Here is a 24636-nt window from a genome sequence, read left to right as displayed (position 1 = left end):
CCTGACTACAGAGCTACCATGTATAGTGAAGAATTCATTGTGCTGGGTGACAAAGTCTCAAGGAAATTACTGTGCCCTTCAAGGGTGTATTTTGGTCCATTCATATTCAGCTTGAGTGGAGAGATGGTTGCAGAAAGAAGCTGATCCAAACTGTAAACTATCATCTGCCCACAAAAGGACAATTGAGGCAGCTTTTCTGCTGCTTACACTGCTGAGAGAGCTCTCAAAGGGAGCATTTTTCAGCATTTTCTATTCTTTGATGTCAAAAGGTTTAGCAGAAAAGGAGAGAAAGAACAAAGAACAGATAGTCAAAGAACTGTGCATTTGAAGTTCCAGAAAAAAAATTCAAAGGAAAATTTGTTTTTATAATATAACATTAGGATGGGGTAAAGATGACCTATCACAGCTCCAACAGTCCACACTGCTGCAGAATTTAGAATTTAGAACATAAGATGGTGTGAGAGTCCCCAGTGGCTCCAAACAGAAATCAAAATACAACCCTGATGTTGATGGAAATGATTATGCAACCAAACCCTGTTGAAAGTGTCAATAAAACATAGCTGTCAACATTAATCTGGGAATAATTGACAAAAAGTTTACTCCAAGGCAGCTCCTTAGCTTGGATACTTTTGAAATGAAAGGCAACCATTGTAATTATCTGTCCATCATCCAAATGCAACTAGTACTGAGAATGGGAAAAACAAACATGAACATTGTAGAGTGACAGAAGGACACATTAGGCACACTCTACAATTGGTTTCTCATCATGTTAAAATAGTCTTTGCAATCTTCAGTACAGTAATTACAATCCTATTCAGTTATTTACATACATTTTATCGTTATTGCAAAATCAATAAAAAACTTATTTTCATTTTAGGCATAATGAATTAAACTACAGAAATTATTAAGTATGCTGATTGGTTTAATTTCCTCTGTTTTCCCACTTTTAACTTGTAAATTTAAACACTGGATATAATAGATTAAAATAAAATCTAATCCAGCACTAAGCAAAATAATTACTGGTATCCTGCAAACATTCATATTTCATCATATTTGAAAAATAAAACATTAAATCTTCAAAAAAAAGTAATTACTGTTATTTAACTGAAGTTTACTAAGAAACACTTTGCATTCAACGACTTCACATGATTTTTATGACCAGGCCTATGTCATACTTCGGTTTATATGTTATTCCATATAATTCTTTAATTAAGAGAGAAAATCTGAAAAGCTTAGCAGCCATTTATATATCACAAAGATATATAAAAATAGAATAATAGAAAATAAAAACAGTGTAAAAAACTGGAAATCATCTCCATTTTTTCACTAAAAAATTGGAACTGAAGTGTAATTAAACTTTCTTAAATGTTTCTCTAGAAATGTTTTGAAATATTACTTCAGATATTGCAGACTTGAGTCTGGTGGTGTATTTACTTCTCCTTTACACCTCAGAAACCCCAGATCTCTCTGATGCTCACAGGAAAGGAAGCAGGAAGAGATACTGTGACAGACCAAAAATAACTCAAATCCAACCAAAACTCAGCATATCAACAACGCTTAGAGCAATAAACAAGTGGCTAAACTACTGCTGCCATGTAATGACTATAAACAATTATTAAAAATTAAAACCAAGTCCAGACTTGTATTAAATGTAGAGTACTTCAGCTGGAAGGGATCTACAGCAACCACCCATCACACTGAGCCTGCTGCCTGCCAGGCAGCACCCCCAGGTACCTGCTCCCCCATTTACACCTGTACCTGGCACTATTGCTCTGTTCTAGGTACAGAATCCTGCACTTGGACTGGTGAAATTTCATCCCATTAATCATTATCCAATGATTTTTTTCCCCCCCTGTATGCTCCTATTAAAGGCACACAAAGTGTTTCTACTTCCATTTCCCTCCCTAGTACACTTCATCCAGTAAAAATTTAATCATATGGTTCAGGACTTTCATTATCTGCTGTCATGCAACTGCTGTGCCTCAGAAAGGACATCATGCAATGCACGGCGTGCACAAGATACGTAGGTCATTTCTACAACTGAGTTACTTTCACAAGATTCCCATCAGTTCCCTTATTTTCACAATATTATCAGCAAAATGCTTGAAAAAACACCCCAAGTCTACTTGTCAAACACTCTCAGTTATTTATGCAACACTCAAAATTGTGGCAACCCAAAACACTGATGCCAATCAGTGTCACCTTCTGTCATATGTGAGCTGCGTGGCCTTAACACATTTCACCAAACAAATCAAGCTTGTAAACAAGCTTTTCTTAGAATTTTAAATCAAGATCAGATACTTAAATATGTAACCACTGGTTAAAAGAAAATGAATGAAGCAAAAAGCTACTTCCCTTAAGTATCTTTTTTATTAGATCTGATTAAAGTTATTGATTCAATTTACCAGTGATGTAAATTTGGGTAATAGAATTTTTATAATCTAGTTCTCCAAAACACTAAAGTAATCTTACTCATCAGAAGTAGGCTGTTTTGAGAGACTTCACATAAAACCATCAGTTCGGAGTTCTGGAGTGAAAATGTCATTAAATTCTGGCATCACAGAGACAGAGATCATTACTGTCCCTCACATACAGCAGGCAGTTCTGTGTAAATCGCAAAAATATTATAGTGAAGTAATCTAATTTATCTTTAAATACATATGTGATCAAACGAGAGTCTTCAATAATAAAAATACAATATATTTATTCTCCAGACTGATGTCTGTTTTCCACCTGAATTACATTTGTTACTCCACAAAAGACTGGAACAAAACTATTCCGGGTTTGCTGAATGACACAAAGGTGCTGTTTTCTAAAGTTTCTCTCAGGAAAGATATTGGAATTAAAAAGCAGAATGCCCTCACAGCTGAACTGGAGGAAAATTTTCTTGAGATTAAAAGCAACATTTAAAAAAAATTTTAAACATTTACCTGTTGTAAATTGCCCTTTTAACTTCTGGAACACGGGGTCTTGAGCTGTTGCCTGTGCTCTCCTAGCTAGAGACTCTGAGGCTGCACTAGAAAACATGGTGGACACATTAGAAACGTTCTCAAGACCCACTCCAAAGGTGCTGACTAACTTCTTGACAAAATTCAGTGTATGAGGAGTGATTTTGGCATCTGAAACGGCTCCGCTTTTCTCAAAGGCAACGGAGTAGCACTTTGCCAAGCCCTGCTGCAGCTGTCTAAGAACCTAAGGATGAAAAATAAAAAAAGCAAAATAGTCAGGAAGATTAGGCCTTCTGATTTGACACCAAATATTTATTCCCACACTGCATTTTATATAGCAAAATTATCCTCTCAAAAACATCTACTCAAAACTCTACTTTTAAAAGGCATCAGAGGGTTAATCAGAATAACAGCACTGAATTCCATCAGCATTGCAAACAAACTGAGCGGGGGAAATGCTGCATCACAAAGGACAACTTGCTCCTTTCAACAGCAGGTAACTTTAAGATTTCATGTTTTGAGATATATGAAAAAAATGTGATATAAGGAAACCTTCAAATAAACACTCTGCTAGGGAGACAGAGCAGAACAGTCCAACACTTTGAGAAGCAAATAACAGCAGAGTGGCAGGTCCATCTGCTCTCTGTTGTAATTCAAATTTCAGGTAACAATCACCACCTGTCACAGACCACCAGCTCACGAAGGAAACTGGTATCATTGAAACTCAGTGTAACAATATACATTTTCACTTAGTATGAGCAACAGCTTAAATGCTAGAGGCATTCATCACATTAACAGTTCTGCAAAGCCTCTGTACTGCTCCCAGAAATAACCAAGATCCTTAAACTCCAGTCAGAACAGTTACTTCTACAAATACATCAGTTTACTAATCAAAACAAACAGTTATGCTTTCATGTTTAAAATTAATTCTGGATAAATATTTTGCAGTTAAATTTCCCTTATATGATGCATACATATGAAGGTGTATTGAAGCCAAATACCTCTTCATGCCAATTCTCTCTGAACCAGACCATCTGATCCACAATGCCTTCCAGGGAGGACAGAAGTGTTGGATGCAATTCCCGCTGCATGTGCATAATTCTGCTGCATCTCCACATTGGGGCAGTGGCTCTGATGGGCCCAGGGTCTGAGGCAGAGTGGGACTGATTTCCAACTGAACTTGGCTGCTGTTGCCCTGAATCTGGAAAGTGAACATTATAAAGGAAGGAAGAATTACCTTTCACGAACTTGATACGCGCCCATGTGAAATAAAATAAATCATTCCAAGAATTGGCTTGAGATTTACATTAAGTATTAATTATGTATTACTTACTGAGTTTCAGAAAATTTTTTTTTAGAAAGAAAATTGGGGTTTTGTAGAGAAAACTCTGCACCAAATGCTGTTTAGTGGTACAGAGTTCCAACATTAAAGCAAAATAAACACTCCTCAAAACTACATAGGAGGTGTAGCTTTTACGTTACCAACCTATGCTCTTGAAGTAACAGACATTGTTTCATAGAGGATCAAATAATCTGAATTATGGGTGGTTTTTTCCCTTCCATTTTGGGGAGACCTTTCACACATAATTAAAGAATAAATATGTTCATGCCAACAACAGACAAATTGTCACATTCTGTATCTTTTAGCACAAAACATCTCTAGCATGACAGCTGTATCAGACAGTGATCAGCAGAGTTTTGCTTTATCAGATGACCCCCACTAACTCACACAACCCACCCACCCAGCAGTGGTTTTTGGCAGAACCTACAGGGAAATATTTTACTGTTGCTGGATAAGAATAAATTATTAAGGCATGTGGGCATCTCCTTCTGCAAAGGAGCACCCAAAGAAAAATAAAACATTATTTAATTAGTGCCCTTTCAAATTTTATACAGAAATTAAGTGAACTAATTCCCAAGTGGAAAGGGCAATTAAATAAACAATGCACTTTATAATAAAGAACACAGAACTGAAATGAGAGTTCTTCAAGTAGCTCTCCCACGATTTTCTGGAAATTATATGGGACAAAAGAACAACTAACTTCCGTGGAATCATTTGACACAACTATTCCAGATGTGATTTGTTCTTGGGAAGCCAGTTGTTGTGCAAGTTGCTGAAGGCTTTCCCAAACATTTCTCAAAGCCAACATTGATTTTATCTGGTGTAAACTTAGATGCTCATTTTACTTGAAAATTAACCATAAGAAGTTATTATGGAGATATTATTTTTACCAGTGTGGCTCTTTGAAAACAAACTGAATGTTGCACAGTTCATGCTTCCATTGAAAATTAGACAAGAGAATCTTAAAAAACTGTGACACTCTCCTGTATTTATAAACCAAGAATTTTCTCCTTCTCCAAAAATTTATCAAGATAAACATCCAGTAAAGAACATGCGATTCTCAATAATTGACACGAGAATGAAAGAGATTAAACTCTTCTTGGTGAGTATTTAATACAAGAAAATCTGAGACAGCTCAAGCCATCTGCAGATTTAACTTGACAGAAACAAATCAATGCAAGCAAAGCTTATCAAGAATTTTCTTCCTTAGCCTCGCTAAGTGGGTTTTCTAAAGAATCTGTTTTCTCTGTAAAATCCAGAGGAATACAACATAACAATTAAGTTACAAAGAGCCCAAGCAATTCTATCAGGACCAAACTCACCGCTCTTGTAGCGCTCTCGCTGTTCTATCTTCAAGGTCAAATAGAGGGTCCTGATAGGGAAATAAACAGCTTGGGGATAGACTCTTCCCACCTATTTGGAGATACACATTTCTCAGTTAAGGAATACTGACTACAGATCACATCAACATGGACAGATTCTCTTGTAAATGAGTCTAATTCAGGAATAATCAGCTCTTTGTGTTAAATAAAAGCTCGTGGAAATTAAAGATTCTTTGTGTAAGAAAAACCCAAAGAGGATGAATTGGTAGCTCCCTGCACACACTGCTAAGACATTACCTAATTAGAGCTTCCAGATCATATTGCCTAATAAACCTGAAAGTAGCATAATGTCAGAGCCCCAGCTGGGCCAGCTCAAAGATCTTACTCATGTGCATAATGGAAGAAAAACAGACATAATGACAGTGGTTAGTCTTTAAATTAGGCCACAATTCCCAGCAAGCCCCACGATACTTGATAAGAAAGCCCATTAGAGAGTAACTTTACTCCACCTAATTGTGGCACTTAATGTAAGGGGATACCAACTGCACCCAAAAATAAAAACAGGATTTTATGGCTTCCATTAAAAAAAAAACCCTAAAGAGATGTTAACATTCAGCAACCCATTTAAATCTGTAAATCTCAGTATCTATTAAAGGAAAGAAACCATGTGTCTACTACCTGCAATAGAGCACATCTTAAGACATCATTTGAGGCTTCTCCAGCCACAATTTTACTAAATCATAGATCCTTTCTCCATCCAAATGGATATGGTAAGTGGTAGAAATATTGCAATGGAACTGAACTGTTCAGTAATATGATATTTATGGCACATCACTAACCTGACACACAAATGCTTCAGGCTGTAACTCAAAAGTTAATTGAAGAGAATTGCAGAGTTTTAAAATAGTAACACAGAAAATACGATATTTTTTAATTTCATGTTTTTTCTATGTACCTGATGTTTAAAGGCAAGACAGACAGGAGTATCTGTGATATTTGTAAGACGAAGCTCCAACTAGATTACAACTGCTGAGCAAGCACTCACTTCTAAAGATTTTATACAGATCTCAACAAATATAAAAGTGTCTACAATGTGTTGAAATGAGCTTATTTCTGTCAGAAGGCAGTCGAGCACACTGGTGTTGCCAGACAATACCAAGCTTTAGCTACTAAAGTTAACCACTCTTTATCCCTACTCCTATGTTACAAGTATTTTTAACTATGTATTTTGTGTGTTCTATATCATTCACAAAAATATATTAAATAGAATTCCAGAAGGACAGCTATAGTGCCTCATGCAAACAGGGATACAATTTCAGTGGATTAAATCTCAGCAAGTAAAATTCACTTTGAAATTTAAAATATCCTCCTTAAAGACAGAAGTTACCACTGTTTAACACATCAACAGTTGCAAACAATACCATTTTTAAAGCCTGGCGTTTTTGCAATTTGCTTTAAAAGATATTCGTGTCTCATCTTGCCAACAAAGATTACAGACAATAAAGAATTGGAGATTATCTTCTGTACCTGACTGATGAGGTTGAGGAGCAGTTTGCCCTCTGAGCCAACCAGGCACGTCAGCAGCTGTGGGATCCAGGCAAGCCACTGGATGGGTGGGACACCAATACAATACTTGTCCACTGCATCTGCCAAGGTGTTCTTATCATCATCAAAACTCAGCAGCCAAAGAACCTGGAAGAGAATTCCAAAAGAATCAGTGCTTAAATTTAAGACCCATCAATCATTACGGTGCACAAAAGCAGAGATACTTTATTAATATGACTGTGGAGTCCTTGTAAGTTTTAAAGCTGCCTCAGAGACCAGAACTTACATTCACTATGCCTGGCCAATGTTATTTTTTCCCTTAGAAATTATTAAGAATTTAAAATTTAAATATAAGTGTACTCCTTGCTGTGAAACAAGACAGAAAACAGCAAATGAAGATGACTGCATTCCAGAAATTCTTTGGGTTTTTGGCCAGGGGTGTAGATATAAATTTAGGCATTTTTATAGAACCTAAAATGTGCAACTGAGATAAATGAACATTGATGCAAGAATTTGATTATTTCTTTGGGTATTCTAAATTATTTTAACTGTCCACCCCTAATGATACTTCTTCTAGTTTAATTTATATGTAAATATATTAAGCATTGACTCAAATCATTAACTGGTATGCAACAAGACAGGGAGACCAATAAATTCAGAGTGCTACTGAGGCCACTTTTAATCTCAAAAAATATTTTCTGTGTTTGTTTCATGGTCAGAACAGATTGACTTCCTTGGTCTGCTATATTAATTTCCTTCATGAAAGAGATTTAATATCCTCAAACTGAGAAATGCATACTACAAATAGCTTTTTTAGCCAAAAGTTTGCTGAATTTCAGAGTAAAACAGAAAAGGATTATCTTGAATAAAATGCAATACTGAGGTAAAAATCAATATTATTTACCCATAGTAATGATAAACAGACCTCAAACTATGTTACTTTTTAAAGGAGCAAAGGATGCCCTTTTGCAATTATTTCACCACATTACGTAGCAGAAATGCTGGATGTGATTTGTCCTTTTCCTCCTACAGAAAGGTTCCAGATCTAAAGGAAACCCCAGACATCCCAATGAAATAAAACATCCCAAGATGAGTTATGTGCAACCAGCCCAACCACACACAGCCTTTCCACCTAAATTAGAGCTTTCCATCAGTAACCCTCTCTCTAATTGCACAGATTGTTTTTCAGCCATCTAGACCTCACCTTTGCTAAGTATTTCCTTGATTTGCTCTCGTTCTGATGGCGACAGGCGTGCAGGTAGCAAGTGATGGCAGACACCCCCAGGTGCAGCTGCCGCTCCTTCACAAAGATATTCTCCAGGTAATCCCCCCACATGGCCCAGGCTTTCACCAGCACGTCGTGCATTTGCACAGCTGCAGAAAAAGCTTTGTTTGCTTCTTCAGACCTGCATGGTGACAAGTAAGAATATGAGTTTTATATAATTTAGTAACTACCTGTAGTGTAAGTCAGATTTCTGATAGGGCAAGCAATTACTTTCTTAATATTTAGTGATAGTTTTGCATTAGGTTCTCTAGTAAGGTCCCTTATAACTGTTTTGTTGTTGCTTTCCTTAAAGTTCAGCACCTACAAAAGTAAATGCTTCATAATGGAAACAGTTTTGTAAGTGTTAAAAACCTCCCTTTTAAAAAAAGAAAAAAAAACTTCCAGTGCACCCCAGTGGGAACCCAAGCAGTGAAACTGGGAGAAAGAAGATGATAACATCAGGGGAGTGGAAGCAAAATCATTTAAACATGCTGCTCTGCTGAGCAAAAACAAGGAGTAAAGCAACACTGGGAAGATGTTACACACGTTATCTTTCAGAGGACTGCATCTTGCTTAACTCCTTTTCCAGTGAAGTCATAAAAAATTTTACAATCAACAGTGTCTGGAAACAGTCAGTTCCTCATCCCCACAGCTGTAAAAGTTTATTTTTTCAACAGGAAAAGTAAAGGAATTTGAAGGTTAATCACACAGTTCTGGCTAACCAAAAGATTATTTGTTTGTTACTCCTGAGGTTTTCTCCACGTTTCCTCAAGTGTTACAAGTCCAAAATTTAGCCTGATTCATCCCAATATATATCCAGCCCTTGAATCTGTATTACTTCTTAGGTATACAAGTAAAGGATGAGAAAATTCGCATAAGCATTACCAAAATGAAGAAACTTTTAAAGTATTTCAAGACTCCTTATTAACAGAAAGAGCTTCACTTCTCCCTTGCAGAATAAGCATTGAAATAAACCATATGAAGGTAACATAGTGCTTGTTTGACTCATTTTTTGAGGTTACATGTAATGTATTTTTAACATAACAATATTAGCTTGGAGGATTATAATACTAAATTAAAATGACCAGCTACTGAGGCATAACTCTAAAAAGGAAAACAGCTTTGTCTGTCATGTATTAGTTTCTGTGCTGCATTGGTGTCCTTGCCTTCAGAAGCTTCCTGCACCCTGGATGAAGGTTTGAAGTGAACCAGCCCAGCAGCAGCCTGATGGATGACTTTGTATCACTACTTCCTCTTTATAAAAAAGGGACTTCTCTGTCCGTTTTCCTTCCTCCCACTCTACAATCCATCACTCTTGACACCCAAGATGATTTTTTTTTAAATGGTTTCTATAACCTTGCCCAGCCAATGGGCAGCACAGGAGGATGCAGGAGCAGAGGTGACCTCTAACTTCAGTTTCGCTGACACACAGGTAATCAATCAGCAGTCCCATTTTCAGGTTCAGCACTGCCATTGGGCCTAACTGAAACCTTCCTAAATCCCTGACCTCAACTGCAGTGCTAAAAAATGCTTGTGTGGTTTTTGGTAAGATTAAGAAACTCAGTACACGTCAGAGCCATGTTTTAAACAGAAACCTTTATCCATTTTATCCTGAAGGAACAAACAGAGACAATTCTCTGCAAGAACTTTAAAAAATTTTAAAATATGGGGGAAGCACATTTTCTTCTCCTTACACCTCAACTACAATTACGCCTGTGACCATATAAAAGCCCACTGTACTTTCCATCAAGGTAATTGCATTCTGCCTATTTAAAATTCTCTCTTGTATCCACAGAAGATATTCATCATTTCCTGACTTGAATTGCTATGTGAGGTTGCAGTGTACAGCTTAAAACCTGATGGATTTCCTTCCATAAGTGGCCACAATGCAGTGGTAAAGGAATTATTCCACCCATATGTAACACGTAGTAAAACTGCCATTAAATCCCATGCCCACTAAAAGCTGTTGAAATCTGAAGGGGTCCTTTTGGCCTCACCAAACAAAATTTGACTGATGAGACATTTATTTATTGAATTAAAGAGAGATCTTCCTCAAAATCATAAAATACCTGTCAGGACAAAGGAAAACCATTACAGAAATAGTTGTGTGAGAGCAAGGCTTGCACCTGGGTGTTTAATTGCTGCAGTGCAAGACGACTCCAACACACCACATCAGTGTTTTCAGTTCAATTGTCTGAAATAAATGTTCCATTTCCACACTGCATCACACACCAGATTTGCCTGAGCTACACCACCACAGATTTCCCTATGCCTTCACCAGCTGCAGCTATTAAAAAGACAGCCAAAGACAATGAAACAGAAATGAGAGGAACAGAGGTTAATTTTGTTTAAGTAGCTGTAAGCTTATGGACTGAACCTTTTCTCCTTGGTTTTGTATGTGATAATTATTAAGAACATAATTCAAGTAACCTCCTTTTGCCAACTACACAAGGACATCAGTTAGACATCAGTTTGTCCAAGTACTCACAGAAAAAGGGAAGGAAAAAAAATTATCATGAACTGCAAAGCTTTGAACAAACTTATTCTCCCTACCTCATCTTGAAATATAAAACTTGGGAAAAAAAAATCAACTCATGCAAGGTTTGCTGTAACTCCTTCTTTCCTAAAACACTTCCAATATATGACCAATCATTACATCTTCAAACTGCAAAGGAACTTTCATAGATACGTTTACTTTGTTACACAATTGTGAGAAATTTTAGACTGGTATAAAGATACGGAACAGCTTTTCTGCTCAAATACTGTGTTGAATACTTCAGCTGCATTTTTCTCAGATGTGTGCTAGTGCCTCGTGCAGCCAGCATACTCACTTGTTAATCTGTGCCAAGAACATTCCCTTCAATGCATAAAACTCTGCAGTCATCTCCTTGGTGAAGTACTTCAGGTTGGTTGATTCAATAACTTCAAGACCCTGTTAAATAAGCCTTAGTGAGAAAAGTCTTTTAAAAGGGAAGGATTTATTAAATAAAAGTGCCATAAAACAACAGCTAAAATATTCTCTTGAAATTTAAATAGCGCAACTTTCTAGTATTTCATTTTCATTTTAAAAAATACAGACTGACAACAATTTTAAGTTTCCACTGGCTTGTGCAAACCAAATGCTACAGACAGCATTTAGCAGGTTATTTTTCCACCTTGTTTATGTTGTAATATTATTTATATTGTTATATATTACAAGGTTTGTTTGCTGATCAACCACATGCCAGTGAGTTTTGCCTAAAATCACATTTTTTCCCTATCAACACATACGATTTACTTCACCACTCATGAGTCAGACACTCAGAACTGACTTAGAGCTTCAGTTAGTCTTGCAGCACTGTTGTTTCTTCCCATCACAAATAATGCCATTTTCAAAGTCCCTTCCATATATCGATCTTGGAGGATTTCAAAAAACCTACTCCCACTTTACTTCTGGGTCAGCTAATTTTTAATATGTTCACAGTATCCAGTTCAAAGAGGACATTAACTGCTTTGGACTAAGAGCACAACTTAAAACAACACTCCCTGCCAAAGAAACTGAGCCTCTGTTCTGGATAGAGGCAGCTTGTTTAGATCAGTGTATCTGGTGGCCCCTGCAATCTCACGAGTTCCAACAACAGCTTCAGGGATAAAGCTGCCCTACCTGCATACACTCATTTTTGCCCATGACTCCAGCCAGCTGAAGGTAACACTTGACTTGCTGCCGAATCTTCTGGAAGCAGTCCACGATGGGCACGGTGGGGATGGTGTGGATGCGGCTCAGGATGTCCAGGGCCACGTTGACCAGCCCTTGCTTGCGAGCGATCTTTCCGTACTGGATAATGGCCGAAGCAGAGGCGTGAACTCCCAGCATGGCATTGTTGGAACTGGGATCATGCTGGGAACTGTTCTCATATGCAGTCACAATGGCTGGAAAGGGAATGTGAAGTGCTTGTCATGGTAAATGGCATTATACAGAGAGCAGCATCTTACACAGCAACACACATGATATGGATGACTTAAGATGATGAAACGCTTTAATGAAAATTGAATAAAGTCTAAAACTTGTCAAAATCAAGCCACTTATTTCAAACCATGTGTTGTTGGAAAATTCTGTGATGAGAGCATGCTGGATCAGGCAAACTTACCCTGGTAATGATGTTGTCTCCACATGAAAATGCTGCTCCAGTGGGATAAATCATCTGACACAATAGGTAACCTGTTCCTCCAAGTCTTTACAACAGTCTTCATATCATGTAAGCTGTTGTTCCTCCCCAGATTAGTTGGTTGCAATCCTGCATTTATTTGGGCTGCTTCTTGAAGTTCAATTATTTGCTGTGCTGCCTAGAAGACATTAAACAATATAAATAAGGAACAAACAGAAGATGGCAGCAGTCTCGAACCCACTAAAGGCAGAAGACAGTTTGTTAAAACTACAACCACCTGAAGAAAAGGCCCACAAACTTTAATGGAATTTAATTACCTGTAGTACAATAAAGCCAGTGTAGTATTCTCTAAGCTACCACTTGGCAGATAACAGTTGTATTCATTGTTAATCAACCAAATGAGATAACTATTTGAGAAAAAAAAGGCAGTCCAAATTTATAGAGTGAAATCTCTTGAAACAAAATAAATTAAAGTAATATTTTCCTACAGTCATCTCAGTATCAGCTCTCACAATAGCTTAACCTTCATCCTACACCCATTCATCACATAAATTTAATTTTCTCATGGGTATTTAATCACATACTATCTGATATTAAAAAAAAAGTAATTACTGCAGTGCAAATTGAAGGCTGCATTTGTACCTCTGTCAGTCACTGACTAATTTATCATTTCTTCATGAGGGATATATACATATTAGATTGTTTTAAAAGCTTGTTTTAATTGATATCTGAAAGTACTTAAATACTTTATTTAGCAATATTAATCTTCTCATGCTGCAGATGCTGCCATTCTTGGGCGGGGGGGAAACTTGAAATATGGGTGAAAACTTATCAGGAAGGAATTAAATTCATTGAGAAGCCATCTAAGGGTATTGTGTGAGCTCCCACACTGTACCTATTTACTTGATAATTTCTTCTAAATATGGAGAAAACTTCCATATTCATTCACTTCATCTGATGCATCAATTTATACTATAAAAATTCAAAGGTATGAGCTGCTGTATGAGCTCTACCAACAGGAACAATCATTTTATAGAGGTCCCTTCTCATACCGTGTAGATTAGTTATGAATCACACACACAGAGTGAAACTACTGATCTTAACAGAATCACAGAGGCCTCTGTATCAAAGAGAACTCAAAGCAAAGTCCTCTGCACTTCCACAGGCAGGGCACAGTCACAGATCTCTGAGCAATGGCCCGTCAAGAAATGATCCCTGTTATGACATCTCAGTTCAGGTGGCACTGAGATATTCCACAGTTTCTCCCCTGGAGATGAAAGGTTCCCTCCACAGGAACAAGAGCTAATCTTTGTCAGGTATATATTTATAAGACACCTAAACAGGGACAAAGTCAGCCTAAATGCCAGATGAATGGAATGTTTTGCCTAGATCCCACACTGCCAAGCCCAGCATGATCCTGCTCCAGCCCCACTTCCACACTGGCTCCAGCTGTACCACACAGATCAAAGGATACAAGATTCATTTTCAGGAAGCTTCTAAAAGCAACTCAAAGTCAAATCCTATTTTTTAAGATGGATTTAGGCACCTACTTCCATTTAATTATACTTGGAAATAACATCTACTCTCAAAAATTCTTCTCTTACAGTTGCAAAATGAATTATTTACATAATTAAATCCAAGAGAAAACCAACAGGGTGTTGATATTTGATACTTGATTTTGATGTTTGATTTCAAAAGGAAACAGCAGTCCAGTTTTGTTATGGTAAAATGTGTGTGAAAGTTGCAGAGGACACAACCATTCATTTTTCACCATGTAATACATGCTACTTTGTTTCATGCAATAGTTAAACTTCATATTCCACATAACCAGAATTGTGCCAAATATTTCAGGAGGTCTGAAAAAAAAAGTGGTTTCAATCTCTTACAAGCTCTTCCTGACAAGCACCAGGTACTTCAAAGAAATAGAAACACACGCTCTGCAACTTTGAACAAAAAAATACCATGATGCAAAAACTATCAGTACTATACACTGAAATACTTTACACTTGCAGCTACTAAAATTCTGAAACCTGCTACTGGAGAACAACTGGAGATAAGAGCTCTTTGGTTGCTACCTGGAGCAGGGGGGTGTGGACGTGGGACACGACGTGGGGCAGCCGCCGCCACTCGCGGATGGCCAGGCTGCTCGCCATCTCCACCAGGCGCTCGATGAAGTTCAGCTGCTGCTCCTCGGGGTGGCAGATGGCCAGGTACCCCCTGTACATGTTCACCTTCCAGGCCATCTCCTTTGGACAACTCAACTCCACCTGGTCACGGAATAGGAAAAACATCCAGTGAAGATCGTTCCTATGCAAACAGTTCATTTTTTTAAAGCGTTCTTAAACAAACAGCTTTAATGCTTTAAAGAGAATCTCATCTTCTAAATAGATCAGATTGAAGTATTAACGTTTATGTCACTAGAGGAGCTTCAGCTCTCCTGAAGTTACTGGTAAGGGCAGGCTAGCACATAAACTGCCAGATCAGCACAAGAGTAGAAGTGCCCAAGCTGCTGCTGGGGTATTTTTACACTGACAAGTGTAATGCAGCTCAAAGAGCTGAGCCAGCCCGAAGCAGTCCTGCCACAGGAGCAGGAAGCTCACAGCAAACAACTCACCCTGTATAAAGCCAAAAGATGCTTCTCAGCAGATAACAGACAGTGTCTGAAATGCTTCAGGGGCTCCAGAACATGTAATGGCAACTTCTCACCCAAAAGGATCCTGTCCCTACCTGTCCCACGTTATGCAGCATTATACTTCCTGTCTACTCTAGGGCATTGCTAAATCTATGAAAATGAGCTGCTAATATTTTTGCAAGTAATCAATAACCAACCTTCTCATTTATGATAAGGTCATTTCTGAGCACAGGTGCAAAGTCAGGTCGTAGTGTCAAAATCATTTATAAAATAATTTTAAACCATTTCCTCAGAATTCTGGAACAGTAGAAATATGGCAACTAAACCCAGCAAAGCACTTCAATTGTGCAGCACCTGAATTCTGAGAGCAGTTTAGAGCAAACTTGCACTGAGCCAGTGCTCAGCAGCTGACACTGCACACCTTTAATCTACAACTTTTTCACTTCTTTTTCCTCCACTTTACATCGAGCCCTTTATGGTTTGATGTGCAACACAGAAATCCCTCTGCATTATCCTTGTTGATCAACTGTATGGTGACCATTACAACTGTTATTCCTGTTATCCTCAACTAACTTTTACACCTGAGCCAGCAAAGAGAACATGCCAGGTAGCATCCTTACACTTACACAGTGAAAATAATCTCCTTCTTTATTATGTTATCTACTGGATCATTAAACACAATGGCAGTGTGAGCAAATGGAAATGAGTCTTGGGTCCTATCAAAGGCTACTTGCTGTTTTAATAGTTCAACTTTAATGGGCAGCAGATTATTAAAAATCTTTCACGAAGATTTATGAAAACTGATAGATATTTGCTATCCTTTCTGGCCTCTCTTGTGAATCAACCAAAAAACAGCCACATTCAAGAATATCAATAAAATTGGAGTAGTGAGTACAGCAGCATAGAATCAATTATTCTTTCAGATCCTAATATTTATGCAAACATGTCCTGACACTCTTACAAGAACCTGAGTAGAGTCACAACGGCTCCATTTATGGCTTCAGCAGCATCTTCTCCTTAGTCATTTAGTAAATGTCTCATTACTGAAACTACCTCATTTAATACATTTAATATCAGCACTTACTCAGGGTTGTCACTTCCACTCAGCTTGCAATTGTACAAAACCAGAACCTGTCAGACATGATCTATTTCACTCTGCTCAAGCCCAAGGCTTATAATATACTGTACAATATAGTTCTTATTTTAGGCTTTAAAAGTTTCTCAAATAATTGTATTTCTATACTTAGCCTCTGAAGTTGCATACTTAAATAGGACACAAAATACTAAGCCTTATAGGAACAAAAGAAATTAATGGAAATGTAAATAGCACACGTAAGAGCTTTTGTTGCATATGCAGTCTGCTACTCAGAGATTTGGCTTCACATTGTATTTTAAATATGCACTTCACCCCTTTATTGCAAATTCTGGCATCTTTAGCAGAGTAATTCCAGTGATGTCACACTGTATACAACAGTGCAAGGAAAATCTGCAAGCTCCTTTCCACCTGTGATTTAATGCAGTATTCTCACCTTTTAGATATCAGTTTGACATCTGGTTAATGTTTCTATATTAACTCATCACAGATGAGCAACTCTACCTACCATGAAAAGAGGATGTATTTCCTTAAAATAAAAAAAAAAATTAAAAAAAAACAGAAAAAACAAACCAAAGAAAAACCAAACCAAAACACAAAAAAAACCCCATGTTTTCCATCTTCTATAGATTAGAGACACCATATACAAGGCTAAAAAAACATAAATTCCAGACAATCTAATGGCAACTCCAACAGAAGTCTGCCATTTGCCCCAAGAAGTCCATAGAGCCTGGCAGTTTATAGCAGCCTCAAGAACAATAACCACCAGCTTATTCTCATGGGATGGTTCTTAAAACAGTAAGGATGAAGATACCCAAGACAGGATGAGGAGAAACTAAACATGAGCACAAAAAGCCCTCACTCACCTGCACCAGAGCCTCCTTCATAGCAATCCAGTTTGAGACCCTCCATGCACACTTCAACACTAGGTAAGGATTTATGTGACCTTTGGACTGGCCATATTCTGTCAAAGGCTCCCACTGGTTCAACTCTTTTGAGCAACTAAGAAAATCAAAAGCAGTGTCCATTTGGTTAGGAAAAAAAAAAAAAAGCCAAAATAAATAAAGTTCAATAAAAGTGACAATAAATGTTGTGTATCAGAATATTATCTGCATATTTGTTTGTCTGCAAGCAGCTTTGCAGGCATTGAAGAAGTTTTATCCAGATGGGAAGACTATTTTCTTTTTTTAATTTATTTATTACCAGTTATAATACAGAAATCTGTGAACAGGGAAGAGCTGCATTTTGTGTCTCCCAGAACAACCATTTTAAATAGGAAAAACAAATTTTAGCTCTAGTCTTTTTCTACCAATAGCAAATTACATTTTTACAGCAATTCAGGCATATCACTGCTGAGGTTCTGTTAAGGGAATACAAAATAGCTGGTTTTATTCCCTTAAGTTTTCCCTGTATGTGAGCTGAGTCCTGAGGTAAGTTTATTCTCATAACTAATGCTTTAAACCAACAGCAGGGTATTTTGCTTCTATTTGCAGGGTGAAATACTTGTTCTACATCAGCTGTCAAGTCTCACCGAATCCAGTGGTCTTCCCAGAGCTGATACTCAGGAAAGATGGAAGGGGAGGCATTGCTCCGTTCGTGCTCTTTTTTAGCCTTCTCCATTGCTTTTTCATAAGTTTCTTGTGCCTAAAGAAAATTCAACATTCCATGTTTCCATCTGCTATATACACAATAACTCAATACTCTTTTCTTTTTAAAAACAAGTGATAAGAAAACCTTCATAATTTAAAAAAAAAAAAAAAAAAAGGCAAGCCTTGAATATTAAAAAACTCATTCCTGAATATAGTCATTATTTGGCAGCCTGACAAATGTCATGAAAATCTGATGGGTGTGCACAAAAATTTCACCTTACCTCAGTATTACAAGGCCTCAAACTACTGCTGTAGACAGTAGGGAAGCCATGACACTTTCCATTTTAGAAGACTGAAGCTAATATTCAGAGTTTTTTCTTGCTGACCAAAATATTCATGCTGACAGTAGAACTACTCAGATCATTTCTAAAATCAAGACTGTACCTGTTCAAAAAAGCCATGCTGTTCATAAGCAATGGCTGTTGCTGTCTCTGGGAATTTGCAGCGTTTCTGCCACAGCCCAGCCCACATATCCTCTTCTTGTAACAAGGAGTAGAGCTCAGCAAGGGAATCCAGGATTTCCTACAATGTTAAGAACACATATTTCTCCACAGTCAAGCTGTCCATATAAAGCACAGTAGGTAGGAAACCCCATGTTCTACACTGAGGCAAGCTGACAGAGACATGGAAATAGAGAAGTGCTTATAATTAAAACTCTCTTTAAAATTCTACAAGGCAAGCAATTAGTAACAACCAAGTACTGAGAACAACAACAATCCATGACAAAAAAAATCCTAAGGCTTGTAACACTGACTCTTGCCTGTCTTCCCTAACACACCAGACTGAATCACAGAAAACAAAATTTTTTCAACAAGGCAATTATACAACAGGACAAGAGGAAACAGCTTCAAGTTGCACCAGGGGAGGTTTAGATTTGATACTATGAAAAATGTCTTCACTGAAAAGCTTGTAAAGCACTGGAACAGGCTGCCCAGGGCAATGCTAGCACCACTGCCATTGGAGGTATTTAAAATACATGTGAATGTGACACTTGAGGTCATGGTTTAGTGCAGGACTTGTCAGTATTAGATTTCTCTCTTAGTATTTCATAAGGTATTTCAATAAATATAACAGTACCTGTTGAGGAGGAGTTATGCTTTCCTGCTCATAGAATTCTGTTGTCTGTTTAGGCTTAATCTGAAGACTCAGTCCTTTTTCAAAGGCTTGATGTTCCAGCATCAGTGTAGAACGAAACCAGAGGTTGTGAGTTTTACCCAAGTATTTCAGGACACAAGGTCTGATAGGAATGGGAGGAACACACTGTGACATTGCTTCCACAAAGCAGTTCAGGGCACTTGGCTGGCAATCTCGCTGCACCTGATGGCTACCACTGCACAAGAAAGGGCTTATTTCACCTGCTAGAGCCTAGAAGAAAAAACATAATAGTTATCTGTCTATTCAGATTCTTCAATTAGAGAAATCAGATTTAAAATCTCTTTAGTACAGTGAACAACCATTCAATAAGTACATTTCTGTCTGTAAAATGAAAGGCCCTATTTCTTTCAAAAGAGGAATCGATACAGGTATACAGCATTCACCAGCCTAAGAATGGCAAATATCTCAAAGCAAGAGAACAAAGTCACCACACAAATACATTTTCCTGGGACAGCAGTCATTTACAAAGAGGAATCTGTGAGTGGGAGAGAGAGAGGTTCTCACATGTTGCTGTCTGTCAGACAAGATTTTCCAAAGTCGTGAAAAAAGCTGTATCCAAGTCTTCTCTGCCAAAGGTGTGGAAATATGACATAACTGAACAAAGGCACTCAGCAACGCTCCCGTCTGGAAACAAAGAGATGCATGGAAATAGGAAAATACAATTAATTCTGTGGCAAAAAGTTCAGTTATACAGTTGTTTAAGTAGTAATGCAAATGCCTTCTCAACAAAAATGTTTTCTTTAACAATATAGACTAGCAATAAGAAGTTAATCCTATTTTCATGCTGATCAAGACTCTGATTCACCACTGTAACCACCAAAAACAAAAGAAGGAAAAAGCAAAGACATTGATTATCTTGGTAATAGGAACAATCAGGTTAATTGGAGAGACCTGGTACTACTGTGAGAGTTGTTCAAACATAGCTCTCAGCTAAAATGATTTTCTTAGAAATTATTTAATCGTAAGATGCTGATACACATTTTTGACCCTATACCCTGTGCTTTTCATCACTAGTTTCTGAACTGAATTGTTAAAATACACTTACAGGTGAAGGGGCATGATATTTAATTTTGTAGAAAAGGGACACAGTAATAACTAGTGATGAAGTGAAGGCTTAAGAATTTTTTACCATAGGCAAAAACCTATTTTTTACCATGAGAAATTACGGATTGTAAGAGATGTCTACATAACAAAATTCAGCTAAAAAAATCAGAAGTGTGAGATAGAAGAAGAGGAAAAAAAAACCACCTCAGATCAGTTTGAAGGTTTTAGGATTAAGGTGCTTTGTCACCAACAGCCTGCACCCACCTTCACTTCCCGAAGGGAGTCGAGGAATTTGTCGTGCCGGTTGGTCAGCATGTGCAGCTGGTTGCCAATGTCCTTCTCTGAAAGTTCCTTGGTTTTGGGAGTGCTGGTCTGATCTCCTGGAGCCAATTCAATGTCTATTTCAACATCCTACACAGAAGTAAACAGCTTAGTAAGTATATATAAAGTTTATATATAAGTATATATAAACATAGGTATCTTCTATGTACTTTTGCTTTTTTTCCACAATACGGAACACCCTCCTGATCAATTTATTTCAGGTCTCCCTGTTTCTGCTACTTCTTCACGTTCAGACATATAATTGCTAGAGTGCTGAAGTAAAGGCTAAATGAATAAATGAGACTTCTGAGAGACCCATGCATGCTTAAAACACAAGCAACACTATCTGCACACATCATCTTCATTACGCCTTCTCCAAAGTTATTCAATGAGAAACTAAGAAGAGCTGAATTCCACCAAAGAGATTGCTTTTTCCACAGCATTTTCTGTCAGTTACCTCCTCTTTGGATTCGCTGTTCTCCCTCTCCCGAGGCTCTTGCTTGACGTGTGTCACCATGGCAAAGGCCGCCCTGTCGTGACTGTCAGCAAGGTTGATGACGTTGGTGATGGAGGGCAGCATGGCCCCCTGGCAGCTGGTGCCAATCGTGGTGTTCCTCTCACACACTGCCAACAGCAGCTACCACATGGAGAAGTAACAAGAGCTTTTGAACATACATTTTACTGCAGTACTTCAAAGAAATCGTCACTATGGTTTAATACTTAGAAACAAGGTAAAAGTTGCAATAGTAAGTTTAAGGCCTATTTAGAACCTTTATTAATAGAATCTCCTACACCTAAAGTCTGTATTTTGTACTTTTCAACACATGTATTAAGTGCCCTGAATCTGCTAATAAATACAGACTGTTACCCTAAAAACGATGTTCACAGTCACCTTAAATTCATGCTTTAATATGCAAATTGTTAAAATAAAAGGTTTTGTCCCATTTTATTTTAAATAAACCGAGCAAAGATGCAATTTCATTTCAATGCAATCCTACCTAACAGCTGTCATACTGCTAGAGGAGACATTCCAGCTTAACAGTTTTCCTCAAATCTTCTCCTGTAACAATTCTTGGGGTTTTTTAATATTCATTATCAGTTGTAAGAGACTGTTTTCCTTAAAAAGTATTAACCTGGTCATTAAGCTTTTGGCAGACAAAACAGATTTTAAACATTTATATTAAAGCCACTTTCCAAGCATCAGCATTTCACTGTTTAGACACAGTGTATATTTTTAAGCACCACAGGAGCTGAGGCAGCAGACTTGGTATTTTCAGCTTTGATAAGGACAGTACACACATCACTAATGCTTTTACAGCCAGCCAAAAAAAAAAATGAGGAATAAAACACGTTTCTGATACAAGTAGTTTCCCTACCTCAATGCACTGCTTTATCCAGAAGTGATTCCCCATGGCTTCCCAGTTTTGGGAACAGGTCACATAAAGCAAGCGCTCATAAACGCGACGTTTCATGGAATTGTCAAAGACCTCAAAGAATTTGGCTCGGATGAGTGGCTGGGCACAGCGCAAACCAGAGAGAAATGCTGGCTCCAGTTTAGCTGTAAGTTCACTTCCAGAAAGATTCTCGTCCCTAAAATTAATAAAGATGAAATAACAGAGCTATTAGAAAGAGAAGACTCCTAGGTTTTGTATGACATACTAAAACCCCAAAGAGGTGACATTCAGTAAAAGCCCACATGTGGCAAACAGCCAGGTGCAGTTCTTGAGAGAAACAGCAAAGAAAATATTGCTGGTTGATGTAAAACCGCCCCAGAACTATCAGAAATACTCTTCCAGGATAAAATCTTGTCATAGTTGTGAAACACTGAGCCACATCTGTATGGTGTTTGAAATGACAAATGTTATTGACTGATAAAAGCTTCTGAGCACCAGTGCACATGAAGGCTTTGCACAGTGAAGCAGCAGAGTAGAGCAGCAAACTGACTGCAAAATACTGTGAAGCAGCAGCACACCATTAAATACCTGGCATTCTAATTATTTCCTTGTTATTCAAAATCTTCAAGTCTACCTAGCAAAGTAACTCTCCTGAAAGTCTAATTTACAATAAAGTTTCAAGAAAAAAAAAAATCTTTCTATCCTGTGGATGTGAAAAGACAATGTGAATTCAGCTGTGACCACAGTGTTAGGAATGCAGTCAGCTACAAGGATGCCTTGGTATCTTGGGAAAGGAAGAAGTTGGGGTGCTGGAGATATTTTGTCAGTGCCAAAAGTAAAAATCCTGTCTAAGGAACTTCTGTTTTCAAATTGCCTTCCATAAATATGTACTGTGGTCTCAGTGAAGTGAATTGATTTTGCATTTTAGCAAAGAAAAATATATAAAAATATCCCTTAATTCAGACCTAAAAAGATTGATGACATGTTACGAAGTTCATATATGGTACAAATTATGAACCAATAAGCTGCAGTAAATGATTAATTGCTATAATTACCTATAGACATAGTTAACAAGGTCTAAGAACTGAGCATTTAATTCAAGGTCTTCTGGAAAACGCTTTTCAATGTAAGTCATCATTTTCACCAGTAGAATGGACTTCTCCCGGAGAGTAGGTGTCTGTGGTAAAAGAAGACATGATTAATTTTGTCAATTCTTCTTAAAACATGCAGAGAACTAGCACATTCAGACTACAACTCAGCCATCCTTTACATGACTCTTTCACTTCTAAAGTACTGAAAAATAGCTTGGGAGGTCACAGTTCTTAAAAAACAAAAAATAACTCAAGCATTTATCCTTCTCATATATGCTGGAGAATTTTTAAATTGTGCCTAAAAATAGGCTTAAACTGTTCAGTGATTACAAAATTCTTGTGTATATTATAAAAAGTGTAGGTCCTTTTGTACAGTACGAGACTAAGTGCTCAATTCTTAATAGAAATATGGCAGATTGACGAGGCCACAAAATGCTACGGTGTAACACAATTTATATCAGCATTAGTCCTCTTTCTCCTGAAGAATCTTTCTACCTAGGTTAATGTGAAGCATATTTTAAAACTTTACTTTAAAGGAAGTTCTTCACAAAACAGCATTTGAGATCAAACACCAAACATAAGCCTATAAAATGCCAAGCATCTGTAGCTGCAGCTATTTTCACAGGGGATGAAGACAGTCTAAACTTCACCAAGGGCATCTAAACATCTATAACACATCATTACAAACTTCATTGTCAAAACTGATGAATAATAGTGGCTCATAGCTATTTAGTATTTGAGAGCAATGATGACTTTATCTACTCAATTTACCTGATTAGCTGCCATCGGGGAATTGTTTTTCACCCACTCCTCCACTATTTTTACCACAGCGCGAAGAATTTTGGCATCAGTGGATTTTTCAATGAGCGATGTTAGAATAGCTTGTATGAAATTTTTCCTCATTTCCATGCTCATCACAGCCAGGCGAGTTTTCACAAGATCCAGACTTAGCATTACCAGTTCACTTGTACCTGCTATGGATGCAAAAAAAGGATTAGAGTTGTGTATACACCTCTGAAACACCTAGGAAAAAAATCTTCCAAGATGCTGTAATTTTAAAAATAACAACAACATCACCTATTGCCTGGAAATACATCCCCAGAAATAATGAGTTCGTAATTACTACTTTACATTCCTAAAGAACTAAGACAAAATCCAAGGCCAGGTTGGATGGGGCTTTAGCAACTGTCTAGTGGAAGGTGTCCCTGCCCATGGCAGGGGGTTGGAATCAGATCTTTAAGGTTCCTTCTAACCCAAACCATTCTATGATTCTGTGACTCCTTTCAAAACCCAATCCATTCAAAATCCTAAAGGCAAGTCTGTTTTTCCTTTCTGCAAATCTTTAGTAAAAGGTATTACAGACCCCTAATTCTGAAAAACTACAATTAACTTCGTAAAAGAAATTGTCTACGATGCAGCTAATTCTCTAATTCTGTTCAGCTAATTTCCTGACTTGCTTATCTGTCAAGTTTAATAATTTTCCAATTGTTTCTCAGTGTTAATAAAATTTACAAGGTTCTCATTTACCTAATTAAAGTATGGGCTGGGAATCTAACAGCAGCAATTCTTTCAAAGTGTTTTCTTCAGTAGCTTATTCATTAGTAAATTACAAGGCCCTTTACTAGCACTGAATTTTCTTCTACGAGAACATCTGATTTTTTCAATGACTCATGACCTAATTCATTTGACAA

The 24636-nt window shown here is 37.5% G+C and overlaps 1 protein-coding gene across 2 annotated transcripts in view; it reads right to left on the bottom strand.

Moving 5' to 3' along the window:
* LOC121668794 (transformation/transcription domain associated protein) overlaps positions 1–24636 on the bottom strand; it is a 77715-nt gene that overhangs the window by 12142 nt on the left and 40937 nt on the right. For both annotated transcript variants that reach the window (XM_042036897.1, XM_042036898.1), the window contains 19 exons: positions 23717–23919; positions 22910–23031; positions 21837–22050; positions 20918–21097; positions 20404–20550; positions 19600–19719; positions 19018–19305; positions 18325–18462; positions 17823–17935; positions 17158–17293; positions 14642–14833; positions 12549–12744; positions 12065–12330; positions 11253–11353; positions 8362–8563; positions 7140–7304; positions 5613–5703; positions 3950–4149; positions 2931–3192 (listed from right to left, as the gene is read on the bottom strand). In XM_042036897.1, the coding sequence (XP_041892831.1) occupies positions 2931–3192; positions 3950–4149; positions 5613–5703; positions 7140–7304; positions 8362–8563; positions 11253–11353; positions 12065–12330; positions 12549–12744; positions 14642–14833; positions 17158–17293; positions 17823–17935; positions 18325–18462; positions 19018–19305; positions 19600–19719; positions 20404–20550; positions 20918–21097; positions 21837–22050; positions 22910–23031; positions 23717–23919 (3336 nt within the window). The remainder of the gene's footprint in view (positions 1–2930; positions 3193–3949; positions 4150–5612; positions 5704–7139; positions 7305–8361; positions 8564–11252; positions 11354–12064; positions 12331–12548; positions 12745–14641; positions 14834–17157; positions 17294–17822; positions 17936–18324; positions 18463–19017; positions 19306–19599; positions 19720–20403; positions 20551–20917; positions 21098–21836; positions 22051–22909; positions 23032–23716; positions 23920–24636) is intronic.

This window comes from Corvus kubaryi, unplaced genomic scaffold (genome assembly GCF_017639235.1).
Source record: "Corvus kubaryi isolate FWS band 111438036 unplaced genomic scaffold, C.kubaryi_AGA036_p1.0 37387, whole genome shotgun sequence".
Classification (NCBI taxonomy): domain Eukaryota; kingdom Metazoa; phylum Chordata; class Aves; order Passeriformes; family Corvidae; genus Corvus; species Corvus kubaryi.
The sequence above is the reverse complement of the archived record's forward strand: the minus strand, read 5'-3'. Positions and strand labels throughout refer to the sequence as shown.